The sequence below is a fragment of the Myotis lucifugus genome, unplaced genomic scaffold (genome assembly GCF_000147115.1).
Source record: "Myotis lucifugus unplaced genomic scaffold, Myoluc2.0 scaffold_88, whole genome shotgun sequence".
In the NCBI taxonomy this organism is placed as follows: domain Eukaryota; kingdom Metazoa; phylum Chordata; class Mammalia; order Chiroptera; family Vespertilionidae; genus Myotis; species Myotis lucifugus.
The window spans coordinates 3,425,163-3,439,186 of NW_005871136.1; the positions used below are offsets into that span (position 1 = coordinate 3,425,163).

At 40.2% G+C, this 14,024-nt stretch overlaps 1 protein-coding gene across 1 annotated transcript in view; it reads left to right on the forward strand.

The window, feature by feature from the left end:
* HYDIN (HYDIN, axonemal central pair apparatus protein) overlaps positions 1–14,024 on the forward strand; it is a 330,325-nt gene that overhangs the window by 85,590 nt on the left and 230,711 nt on the right. Inside the window, exon 8 of the mRNA XM_023756097.1 lies at positions 9,300–9,424. Within this exon, the coding sequence (XP_023611865.1) occupies positions 9,300–9,424 (125 nt within the window). The remainder of the gene's footprint in view (positions 1–9,299; positions 9,425–14,024) is intronic.

Genomic DNA, 14,024 nt, shown 5'->3' on the forward strand with positions numbered 1-14,024 from the left:
CCAGTCAGCGTAGGTCATCTGCTAGAATAGCAGTTGGGGTTGGAACTGCTTGTTACAGTCTTGAGTTGCCAGGCTGGGAGGTCTCACGGATGTGGGGCAGACTTCCTCTTCATCCCCAAAGGAATCCAAATTTCAAGGTTACTGTTTGGGTATGGAGGGTTTTCTGAAATGCTGGATGAGAGTCTCTCTACGTAGCATGGAGAATGGTCCGTGGGAATCTATTAATAAACATTTGTTTTATCTAAGAATTTTATAACTGGCTGTACTATTTTTCTACTGCTATTATAACAAATTACCACCAACTTAGAGGCTTAAAACCACACACATTTATTCTCTGACATTTTAGACGGTCAGAAGCCTCACAGGGCTAAATCAAAGGGGCCAGCAGGGCTGTGTTCTTATCTGAAGGCCTGAGGGGAGAATCCATTTCTTTGCCTTTTCCAGTTCCTAGGGGCCACCCCTATTCCTTGGATCATGGTGCTCCGTTTTCTCCTCTGAAAAATGGGAAAAAGTATAGTAGCCACCTAATAGGGTTGTTGTGAGGAATAAATGAATTAATAAATGTTAATTGCTGGTACACAGCAAGTGGAATATAATAAGTGTTTGTTTCTTCTGATTGTTTCTTCAAATGAGCTACGGCTAGTGTAGTGGGCAGAATAATGGTTCCTCAAATATGCCCATATTCTAATCCCAGAACCTGTGAGTGTATAATGTTATATGTCAAAGGGGGTTTAGGGTTGCAGATGTCATTAAGGTTGCTAATCAGCTGACCTTAAAATGGGGAAGTTATCCTGGATTATCTGGACGGGCCAGTGTAATCACAAGGGTCTTTAAAATAGAAGAGGGAGGCAGAAGGAGAGTTCAGAGTGATGAGATGTGTGAGAGAAACTCAACGTGCTCTGCAGGCTTTGAAGATGAGAAAACAGAGCAGTAGAGGTTGTATAACTTGCTCAAGAGCACATAGCTAGTAAGTGGAAGGAGTTAGCGTTTCATCTGATAATTTGAGAAGTAGCTACAGGGTAGTAGACACCATGGGACAATATAAAGGACAATGAGACAATCCTTGCCTGCAAGGAGCTCTCTTATAAGATGGGAAAGAACAATTGTTATGAAACTTCAAAACGGCATCTGATCAGCAAGGCCATGACAAGAGTGACCAGCTTGGGAGGATAGGAAACAGAGGGTCAAGTTCTTTTCTATGACTTAAAAAAGTGTGTATATTGATCTGGACTGTGAGCCCATTTTCTGAAGGGCTTTATCTGTGGAATCCTTTGCTGGTTTAAGGATACAACTCTTCAGAAAGGATTAGCATTTGCTTCTGCCCGGTTCATAAAGGTTAGATTGCATAGACTATTGGTGATTATTTGCTGATTATTTGACTTGGGGGTTCGTGGACTGATAGTGTAAATTCAAACCCCAAACCTGCATAGGACACATGTCCAAAGTTATGAATCCCTAGATACATTTTGTTTCTTTCTCTCAAAACCAAGACAGACATTTTTCCTTGTGCTAATGGAGAATGGTTTGGCAGCCCTTCAAGTTTCCCGGTTCTATTTTTTAAAAAAAATATCTTATTGGTTTTTTACAGAGAGGAAGGGAGAGGGATAGAGAGTTAGAAACATTGATCAGCTGCCTCCTGCACACCCCCTACTGGGGATGTGCCTGCAACCAAGGTACATACCCTTGACCAGAATCGAACCTGGGATCCTTCAGTCCGCAGGCAGGCACTCTATCCACTGAGCCAAACCGGTTAGGGCAAGTTTCCCAGTTCTATACAGGGGTTTTGTTATACGTTCCCTGACTTGACCATCTCAAGGCGGGCTGTTAAAGCCCAGGCTTCCAGCTTGCTGGGAACCCAGGGCAGACCCAGCATGAGCTCAGTGGCCGACGGCTCTAGTTCTCAGTTTCTTCTTCGTTTTTGAACCTTGTGGATTTGCCTGAATTGTTTGCATGCTCAGCCACACATTTATGTAAGTTATATTTTATCCAGTCTTTCTAGGTGTTCCTTGTAGAAGAGTTTTCAACTTGCTCAGTCTGCTGTATTGTAGGTAGCAGGGCTGCCGTAATGCAGGTTGAAGGTGCATCCCCTGGGAAGGGATTTGTGTTTATTCTTCCACGTGTCCCAGGAGCATCGCTGTCTCTGAACCATTTCACGTAGATCTGAGTTTCTGTCTGGTATTGTATGTCTCCTGGCGGATACACTATTTTTTGTAATTCTTTGCAGCATAGATCTACTGGAAATTCTCTCAGTTTTTATCTATTTAATGAAAAGTATTTTGCCTTCATTTTTGATAGGCATTTTCTCTACATTATAGAACTCTGAGTTGACAGTAATAGATACACATATTTTATTTAGTACTTTAGAGATGTCACTTTATGGTCTATTGGCTTATATTTTTCTCATGAGAAGTCCGCTTATAACCCTTATCTTTTTCCTCGATGTCTTTTTCTTGGGCTGCCTTCAAGATTTTTTTCTTATACAGGTGGGCAAAAGTAGGTTTACAGGTGTGATCCAAATACATAGTCCAATGATTTATAAATAACTAATAATGTGAGAATAAACTGTGTTTTGTGTACACACAACTGTAAACCTACTTTTGCCTACCCCTATGTTTGTTTTTTTAGCACTTTGAATATGATGTGTCTAGGTGTGGGTTTTGTGTTTCATTTTTAAGGAATTATTTATTTTGCTTTTGTTTAGTTTTAGTTTCAATCTTGCACGAGGTTCTCTGAGCTTCCTGGATCTTTTTATATTTTTGGAGGATCTCAGCCACCATCTCTTCAAATGTTTCTTCTGCTCCGTCCTCTCTCACTGTTTCTTCTGCTTCTCACAGGCGAAACAGTCTGCAGGCACCCATCTCCCTTGGGGGCTGAAGACTGTCCATTTTTAGATTTCCTGCCACTTGTTTGTCCTGCAACCCCAGTGCTCTGAATGGTTCAAGAAAACTTGGGATTTTGCTGTTTATTGTGGGGTTTTTTTGTTTTTTGTTTTTTTTCATCGTTAGAGTAGGAAAGACCCTCTTTCTAACTTTCTGCATCCTAGGTGGAAGCAGGACCCCGATCTACTTCAGATAGATGCACCGTCAAAGGCAAAGGAAGAGTTCTTGTGACACTCGGTGTCTCCTGACATTGTCCGTAGCACTTATACGGCCTGAGCCTGTCATCTCCGGGCGGGACTCGCCTATTTTGATTGAAGGAGAAGGAAGCAGGTTGTTCAGCTGGCTCATGGTGACTTAGAAAGAACGAGTTTTTAAAAATTTAATAAAAGGCCTCCCACAACCACCACCTGTGGTACACGTTACCACTTCCGTTACATTGGTATTCTTCCATTAGAAAAGAGAAGCCAGCTCAGGTGGGCAAACAAGTGCAGGCAGCACATCCTCCTGGGCTGTTCGGCGGAATCTTCACACCTACGCATACATGACAGTTTCTTTACATATTGCATTTCCATAAAGTGAAACAAAATCACTCCGCAGATCGAATAGTGTGAAGTGCAGGAAAATATCTCAAGCATGTGTATCCGTCACTATGAATGTGAATCATCTTCCCCTAATATAGAAACGCCTCTATGGTAAAATGGTTAGCCACCTTAAGGACTAGCTGGGAATCATAAACACATTAGAAACAATAGTCCAACATTCCCATTTTACAGATGAAGGAAGTAAGGTCTGAGAAGGGAAATAAATGATTTATCTAAACTCCCCCAGTAAGTTAATAGCAAAGCCTGGATTATAACACAACATGGCCCAGTTCTGGGCTTCTGTACCCGCAGATCCATTCCTCACCCTTTCCCTCCTATGCACACTGCACATATCTTATTTTGAAGTAAAAAAACAAAACGGGAACAAATACAACATTTGTATTTGCATGTGGCCCGCGGGCCGTAGTTTGAGGACCCCTGATCTAAACTCCCCCAGTAAGTTAATAGCAAAGCCTGGATTAAAATAGACATGACGCAGTTCTGGGCTTCTGTACCCGCAGATCCATTCCTCACCCTTTCCCTACCATACTCAGTGTCACCTTCAGGCTGTGTTAGTCCCTCTAGCCTCCTGAGTCAGCTGGGTACCCGCTGGGTTTGACCAGCTGGGGGCACTAGAAGGAGATTAGAGGGTAGGAAGAAGCCAGGGTATATCTCCTCCTCCCTCTCTAACTTCAGCAGGGTCCCCAGCAAGCAAATGCATTTTCTCTGTGATTCTAGCTCTTCAGACAAGCCCACCGTGGGTTCCACCTTCTGCCAGGCCCCCAGGGCCTGGTCATACTTCCTCCTCATCTTTTGTCTCCAGCCCGGATGGAAGTGGCTGTTGTTACTAATCCCTGAGCTATCTCGCTGTCTTAAATTGGGCTTCCCATCATTCCCATCTTCGGTGTAACCGAGACTCTCAATTAAATTCCCTGCCTGCAAATATTTTTGTTTTCCTGCTTAGACTTCGCATAAAATAATAGTTTTATGTTCATTCCACAAAATGCACATTTTCCAACCAGGCTGTCAATTCTGTGAGCAACTTCAAATCCTTCCAATAAATCTCTTTTCTGCTTGTTAGTCAGAGTTGGTTTCTGTTGTTTACAGCTGAGAACCCTGAGGGTTACAATGAAAAGGGTTGCGGCTGGATTTGTGGTCACATCGTGTTGAATCAGAATCTCTGGGAGATCCCCTGGCAAGTGTCCATTCTGAAAAGCACACAGGTGACTGCTGCCCGACTGGGTTAGGGGCCACAATTTCAGTTAATATGGTTGTCAATAGACATGGCAGAGCAGTCGATATGGTTTGAGAATTTGGAGTCAGTCAAAAACCCAGCATCTCTTGTTGGTCTTTACTACTTTTAGAGCCAATATACAGTTAGAAATAATATCTCACAGGAAGTAGTTTTAAAAAACATCATATTCTTTTCATTGAAATAATGATTCAATGAATGTTTACGTTCACAAATGGTTAAATTCATATAAATTATAAAAAAGAAAAGTAACTTTGTAGGTCTGTTGCTGCCGTTAGAATATGAGCTTCTCAAATGCAAGGGTTGTATTTAACTTCATTTGTGTCCCCAGCATTTAACAAAGTATCTAAAGTAAACAAGTGCGCAATACATGTTTATAGGCTAGCACAAAGGCAGAGCTACAATATGCTCCAAGTATTATACAATAAGCACAAGGTTCTTTATACTAATATAAGGAGCCGCACTTGCTATAAAATATATAAAGAACATAAACAATTACTCTTCAACTTTATTACAGATTTGACCTAACACTCTAGTAGGTGCCAGAATGACTTGGATGATTCAAGTAGGATTAATCTTGGAAGGTGAAATAGAAAAGATTAAGCAATTTCAAAATCTGAAACCTCAAGTTAGGAATCAGTTAATAAAAAGCTTATCTGAAGAAAAAGTACTAATATTTTATTCAATATTTAATAAAACAGAGCCAATATTTAGTCTTCTGCTAAAGCACTGAGTCATTTGGATGGAATAGTCTTAGTTCTTAAGAGCCGTTTGCCGTAGATTGAACAAAAATCTTTCAAAGTCCCTTACAATCTTTCCTGTGGTTCATGATTTTTTCACAAACCCAAGTTCCCTCCCTCATCAAGTATTTGGGATTAATGAGGATGTGATATCAAAACCAAACACTTTAGTAGAGAAAGCGAGTCTTATACCCCGAGGAGCAGTGCTTTTAGCTCTTTGTAAGAGCGTTTTCCGATATGCTCTTGATAGATTCTAGCCTGTTCAGCCTGTCTGCTTTTAGTAAAATGAAGTAAAAAAATTAAACTAGAGACGGGGCTTAAGCACCGGAACTTAACACACTCTACCCAGTTACTGTCTGATTTACTGAGAGCGCTTAGGCAGCTCTAAGTAGCAATGGCGATCCCAGGTGATTGCCTAGGTCCTGAAGACATTTAGTGTAATACAAGCCCAACCATTAGCACAACTGCAGAGTATCTGTTACCTCTCTATGGAACTTGGATTGCTGGAGTTCTAGAGAAGGGTCACTTTTGTTTTTCACAGAAAATTAGCTTAGGCTCTGCAATGTAACACTACCCGAGTCATTTCAAAACTGTTCTTTTGCTACCAAGAAATATTTGAAAAGAAAATGAAAGCCATTTCATTTCAGGGCAGGAAGAAAAATATTAGGAACTAGGGAGACAAAGACAGGGGAAAATATTACAGTAGATTACGTTGTTCCCTAACCAGGAAACTGGGGCCAGTTCTCAACATTTTAGATTCTTACTGGGGCCATAAGGAAGGAAGGAACTTTTGAGACTGTGAGACTCAACTTCGTCTCACATGAAGCCGAAGTTCGTGAGATACTGAAAGTCTGCTCCGCTTCCGTTCCACTAGGATGTGATAATCACTAATGTATGATTACAGATATTTTTATTTCCCTTGAAGAGTGGGTTGTTATTGCGTCTGACAGCCTCTTCGGGAGGCTCCTGTGAATAAAGAACTGTGCCTGGAGTGGTGAGAGACACCAAGAGTCTAACAAGGTGGCTCGGGTAAACAGGAAGAACCTGAACTTGAAGGCAGGCTTCCATTCAACCTCCACCACTACCTCGCTGGGTAACTCTGGGACAGTTGCCTGCCTTTTTGGAGCATCTGTTTTCTCATGTCTAAAATGCAAATAACAATATCTACTTTCTCAAGGTGTTTCTGAGGATGGGGGAATTAACATATGTAAAGTGCCAGTGTAGTACCCAGCATAGAGTATGTGCTCATGAAACATTGTGTGCTTTTTCTTTCCTTTCATCTCGAGTGTCTCTAGCTTTTGAGAGAAGCAGGTATGAAAAGTCAGTATAGTACAAGGTGAACTGAAGTAAGAAGTAAAAAAAAAAAAGTAAGTTATAGCCTCTGAGAGGAAGGAGACATTATTAGCAAGAGGGAGACTTGGGGAAGATTCTATGTAAGAAGCGATGTTGAGTCCGGGCTGTGATGAGTGGCTTTGGAAGGCGTGGGGAATATCTGTGTAGGGGGCACAGTCTGGCTGGAAGGGAGAGGAGGTGGCAGTGCCAGGGGAGGTTATGGGTGAAGAGACTAAAGTCCTCCCTGCCATCCCACCCAACCTGACTTGGAATGTGACAGGTGCAGGGGACATTTGGACAGATGTCTGTGTTTAATGAGAATGCAAAAACTGCTTGGGAACAGATTGTGTGGGACCTCAACTGCCTAGGACTTTGAACTTTATGGCATAGGTTGGGAGGCCCACTGAGGTGTTTGAACAAGCGGTTGATGTGCTATGACCTGTGTGTGTTCTTTATGAAATCTCTAGAGCCGTGTAAAGCATTGAGAGGAGAATTATAAAAATTTGAACTCATCTGAATACCAGGATCATCCCCAGACTCGTCTTCCATTGAGGGGCTGCCAGTGAGGGGGATAGAAATAACAACAGCAACAACAAAAATAATGACAAACACTTTTTTTTAGCACTCCCCATGTGCCAGGCATTATTCTAAGCACGTTTCTCATATCAACTCCTTTATTCCTCAATAGGGTCCTATGAAGTAGGTGCTGTCATTACCTTCATTTTATAGATGAGGAAACTGAAGGTTCAATGACTTGCCCAAGGTCATGGCAGAGCTGGGTTTTGAACTTACTCCATTGACTCCAGGCCAATAAGCACTGCACCATCGTGCCTGTGCAGCAATGTCTGGGGTTTATTGAGGATTGGTGCTGCAGGAATGGGAAAAGGGCTAATATCAAAGAGGAAGAGTAAAGAAAGGAGAACATCAGAGAAAATAAACAGTTGCCTATGGGAGGAAGCACCACAGGTCCCGCAGTAATAATCTCAGGTACCACCCAGTGCTGACTTGGCCGTAAGCTCTGCACCCTCATAGAGAAAGCTTAGGTGTTCTGAAATTAAGCTCATTATCTAAGGGAGGATTTCAGGGTCGGTTGTGATATAAGTAACTAATCAGAAATAGCTTAGCCTGCCAGACGTTGCACAATGCATTACTTTGAAAAGCGAGCAATTGGAAGAAGTGAAATGGAGCGTGAAAATAATGAAGTGGGCTGGGTTTCCGATTTGGGAGGAAGAACTCTGTAAATTATTTAAGGCACTTCATGATCAGATCCAGCTTCTCGCTTACGACTCCCTTCCAGGACAATTAGACGAAACGGCTTCCAAATCCTCCCTACCTCCCATAGTGTCTACGTGCCCAAATTCTATTTTGAAGACACCAAACTTGTCCCCGTCTGCCTTTTCCAATGCTTTCCACCCTTCCTTCCCCAGCTTGCCCTCGCCCAGGAGGCTGGCCGGTATGGCACAGGTCAGCGGGCTCCCGGCCGCTGGCCTCTGGTTGGTTCAGGCACTGGGAGCCGGGGCAGGCAATCAGACAGGAGGATGTGAGGACAGGACACTTCTCCCCCTGGTGTCTCCCCTCTGAAGGGGGGCTGGCTGTCTCTCTTGACTAAAGCTCTTTGCTCCTCATAAGGTAGCGTTCTCTTAGGACTCTTGTGGGTTTTCAAAACCAATCTTTCTCCTTGGCTCTTTGGGCCTAGAGGGGGTAACAGCTCTACTGTTAATAACCTTGGGTGATGGAGTGGTCTCTTGTAGTTTCCCTCTAGCCCTCCTCCTGGGCCCCTTAAGTAGATTCCTTGTTAAACTGCCCTCAGATGAACCTTCTGTGATTGAGTCATCACTTTCCGTTGGGGACTCTGGTATTTTTTTCCATAACGAAGCCCTTTTTTTCTCTGAACTTTCACAAAAATTGATCTTTATCCCTTCGAAGGTACTGTTCTTTTGCAGATTACGTGATTTGCATACATGTTGTAAATCTGTCCCTTACCGAATCACTCGATGAATGTTAAAGGAATTGCCGAATGGCAAGGACACAAACAAGAATATGATCTCATCATTTAATTTTCTCTTAAACTTGCTGATCTATTGCCGTTATTTTATTTATTTTATTTTTTATTTTTATTTTTTTTAAAATATATTTTATTGATTTTTTACAGAGAGGAAGGGAGAGAGATAGAGAGTCAGAAACATCGATGAGAGAGAAACATCGATCAGCTGCCTCCTGCACATCTCCCACTGGGGATGTGCCCTCAACCAAGGTACATGCCCTTGACCGGAATCGAACCTGGGACCTCTCAGTCCGCAGGCAGACACTCTATCCACTGAGCCAAACCGGTTTCGGCTATTGCCGTTATTTTAACATTAAAACTAAAGTTCTTTCACATTCGGGGGGGAAAGTCTACTTCACCAGCACTGAGTTACAGTGTCGGGACTGGACCACCTACAGATCTAGAGCTCTTATACCTTCTCCCCTCACACAGTCAGGAACGTGTGCTGATGGTGTGTCTTGTGTGTTGCAGGCCGTTCTCCGTGGAGCCCTCTGTTGGAACTCTTACCGTGGGAGAGTCCATGCAACTGGAAGTGGATTTTGAGCCACAGACTGTGGGCAATCACAGCCAACGGCTGGTTGTGTATTATGACACAGGTATGCGTTCTCCTTATTTAAAAGTTCCGCCCTTTAAGAAAGGTCAGATGGAAAACATGAGGATGCAAAGCAGGGAATGGTTATTTTGGCTACATGAGAGTAAGCAAAGATCCGCCAGGCAAAGAACAAAAGAATAAATGCCTCCAACAGAAATAATGTTGAGGCAGATATAAATCCCACCTGGCTGGTTTCTCCAATGTTTACAAGCCTGAGAAATACAGGGCTCAGGAAGGACCCTACACCCAGATGGCACGTTAGTAGATTGAGGTTATTTATATGTAAATGGAACTGGAAGATAACTGAATACCCCCATGTGTTTTCCATTTGATTTGTTGCTGCGTTTGTCTGACATTTTGAAAATATAAATCCCAGTTCAGAATGGTCTTTTGTGTGTTCACTAGTCTATGTCAGATGCAGTTACTTTAATCCTGAGAATGTGCAAATATCTTACTTCTTTCTTAAATACAGTATGAGACGGTGACTATTGCCACAGCAGTTTCTTGAAGGCCATACCCTGCATAATGATGGAAATTATTCATTTAATTGATGGTCATGTAGACTGCATGTACAATATGCAAGTATCCAAAGTTGGTTTTCAAATTAATATTTTACCATTCCCATTTATTACTTCCTATCCTCATTTCCTCCACATTTCTTTTTGAACCGTTCACGTGGAGTGACCCAGATTGTCTGCGTCAGAAGGGCGTTCGTTGTGGGAGAAAACAGAAGCGTACAGCCAGTAAAGAGCAACAGGAGACACTGAGGCCGCAGCTCAGAGTTGCTGGCTGTGTGGATGGGTAGCTGAGCAGGACAATTCAAGCCGTTGCATGACATGCGGTGAAGTGGTTCTGGCTCTACGTTGCCCAGCATGAAAGCTGCACATAACCAGGGGCACAGTCTGTATTTCTTATCGTTTAGTGTTGGCCATAGTTCACTGGCCGCTGGCAAGAGAAACCTGACCTGAACCAGCTTAAGCAAAGAAGTTTGGGCCCATGTCACCCAACAGAGGAAGGTTAAACGCACAGCTTATACCACATCAGGGACATGGATTTTTTCCAAAGTAGTCCAGCCATTTTACACTCCCACCAGCAAAGAGTGAGTTCCAGTTGCTTCACAGCCTTGCCAACACCTGGTGTCGTCGTGTTCATTTTAGATAGACTAGTGGCATAAAGTGATGTCTTCTAGGGTTTTAATTTTCATTTCTCTGATGATGAATGACATTGAGCCCATTTTCATGTGCTTACTAACCATTCATATGTTTTTATTATTAACTTTAAGAGCACTTTATAACTTTATAGTCTGAATACTAGTCATTTGCCAGATATATGTATTGTTAATGTTTTCTTTCAGACTGTAGCTTGCCTTTTCATTTCCTTAATGATATTTCTTAATGAGCAGACATTTTTCATTTTGATGAAATCCACATTATCAGTGTTTTTCTTTTAGGATTAATGCTTTTTGCCTTCTTGCTAAGAAATCTTTGCCTTCTCCAAGATCATGAACGTATTCTCCTATGTTTACTTTTAGGAGGGTATTAGTTTTAGCTTCTAGGTTTAAGTAGTGATTGATCTTTGATTTCATTTTTGTGTATGTGTGAGGTGGGGACCATGTTTATCCCCTCTCCCGCCCTCCCCCCATATGGATTACTAGCTCTTCTCCACTCTATTATCTTGTTCTGAAATTTTAATTAGTTACGCTTTGTTCTATTACTTAATCTATTATTACTCTGTTATTTATTCCTTTTAACCTCTTTTATGTTTTCTATTTCTTTGTCTCTGTAGATGTCTCTGGATACTTCTTACCTATTCAACAATTTACTCTTCAGGGAAGTCTACTGAGTTTCAATTTTTCAATTATAATTATTTTCATTTCTGAAATTTTATTTGATTCTTCTTTAAATCAAAGTGCTCTCTACTCTTATTTTTCAAGTTTTCCTTTTATTTTTAAAATGCATTGAACTTATTTATACATACTTATATTTTATATCTGATAATTCAAATATATTGTGTGTATTTATTTATTTATTTCATTTGCTGCTTATTGTTTCTGATGATTTTCAACCATGTTATTTGTAGGGAGGGGAATTATCTTTCCCCTATACCCTTCCAGGTTTTTAGCTGGGCCCCTGTAACCAAAAAAAACCAAAACAGATTATCAGGAGAAAAGCATACAAATTAATGTAATTCTTAAGTGACACGGGAGCCTTCAGAAGGAAATGAAGACTGGAAGAAGTGGATAAACCGAGTGTTTTACGCTAGGAGTGGTCAGTTGTGGGAAAATGTGATAGGACCAAAAAGGGTATGAGCTGCGTGTAGTAAACTTGGGGAAATAGTAAGGCCTGTTTGCTCAGCTTCCTCTCAGTGTCCCTCTGTCTTTGCAGATAAGGATGCTCCTGTCATCCAAGTCTAGGAGGGCACCTCTCCAATGAAAGTCTTATGACCTGCTTCAGGGGAAAGTAAAAAAATAAAAATCCTTCCTGCACCTGCCAAGTTGCCATAGTTTGGGGTAGTGTGTTCTCAATTGGCCTATCTTATGCCGCTGTGTTTTGTAAATTTTGAATTTAGCATTTCCACTTTGGCTAGACTTTATGGCCTGTCCTAGGAATACAAAACAATAGTTAAAGCAGGAGTTCAAGGGTTAACAACAGGCTTTAGGGCAAAAGACAGCTTTGGCACATCACTTCCTGCGATTCTTCACTTCACTTTGATGTTCTTATTTTTAAAGTCATTTAAAAAATATTGAGTATTTTAGTTATTTCAATCTCCAGTTTAATTTAATACCTAAAACTGAGTCTAATTTGTCTTTTTCACATTGTTCAGTGTTATTTATAGAGTAGTTCATTCTTTCCCACTACTTTATAATCCTCTCTATATATCATCATATTATATAAACATGTTTTATCCCTCTATGTGGTTAGGCTTTCTTTAATTTCAGCAGTAGTTTTCTGAGTAGAAGTTTTGAACCTTATGGTTAGATTTAGTCATATATTCATTGGTTTTTCATATTGATGTAAGTGATTTTAATTACATTTTAATTATAGTACATATAATTTAGATGCACAGATTTTAATTGTACAGTTCGATGAGTTTTGACAAGTGTAAATACCTGTGTAACTACCACCCCGGGCATTCAATATATATAACATCTATTATCTCAGAAAGTTCCTTCATGCCTTTTCTAGTTAATTCCTTCATCCCCATCTTAGATTTCTATTACCCTACATTAGTTTTGCTTGTTCTTGGAATTCAAATCAGTGTATTGATACAATATATACTCTTTTTTTATGTCTTTCACTCAACATAATGTTTTTGCGATTCTTTTCATGTTGTGTATATCAGTAATTCCCTTTTTACTCCTGAGCAGTATTCCACTGTATGCTCATACATAGCTTATTCATTCTCCTGTTAATGTAACTTTGGAGTGTTTGAAGTTTGGGGCTATTATGAATAAAGCTTTAATAACCACTTTTCTACAAGATGTGTGTATGTGTGCATGTATACTTCTTTTTTCAGGTAAATATTTAGGAGTAGAATTGCTGGATTGTAAGGTAGTTTATATGCTTAAATTTATTTTAAAAAACTTCAAGTTTTCTGAAACGGTTGAAGCATTTTATATTTCCATCAGCAGTGTATGAGGATTCCAGTTATTCCACATCCTCATCAACTCTGGGTCATTGGCAGTATTTTAATTTTAGTCATCCTAGTGGATCTATTTTGTTTTAAATTGCCACTTCCTCAATGACTAATAATGTTGAGTATCTTCTTGTGCATTTTTGACTATTTTTGACTATTTTTATGACTTCTATTTGAAAGTGTTTGTTTAAGATTTTTACCTATTCTTTTATGGATGGTTTGTCCTTTTGTCATTGCATGTATTCATTTTTTTCTTTTATGGCTAGTGTGGTATTTTTTTCTAATTCTATTTTCTAAACTTTTGTGGGTATATCAAAATAGAGTTAAATTTTGTGTGTTGATCTTTTCTCTATAGACCTTGATAAATTAACTTATTAGCTCATGATTTATCTGTAGATGACCTTGAATTTTGCATATATATAATCAAGTCATCTGAAGATGATCATTTAATTCTTCTTCAATGGTTACACCTTATATTTCTTATTGTGTCTTGCACAGGCTAGGCTTTTAGTACCATGTTCAATGGAAATGATGATAATTAATGTCCTCTGGTTCTTAATCTCAGAGGGGAAGTGTCAGAGTTTCATCATTTGATATGATATCTTTAGTGTACACTCTCTATTAGTTAAAGAAAATTTTCTATTTCTAGGTTTCTTTTCATCTTGAATGGGTGTTGAATTCCATCAATTACTTCTGTATACTTTGAGATTATTACATATTATTTCACCTTTATTCTTCAAATGCAGTGATTGGTTTTCAAATGCTAAATCCGTGCAATATTCTGGGATAAACCTAAATTTTAAATGTTATTGTCTTAGTTAACCACTGGGTTAGATCTGCTGATAATTTGTTTGAGAGCTTAGCATCCAAATTCATAAGAAAGATTAGCCCGTCCTTTTCTATTAATATAATGCCCTTGTCTTTGGTCTTAAAAAGCCAACTGGTCTCATAAAATGAGTTGGGAATTA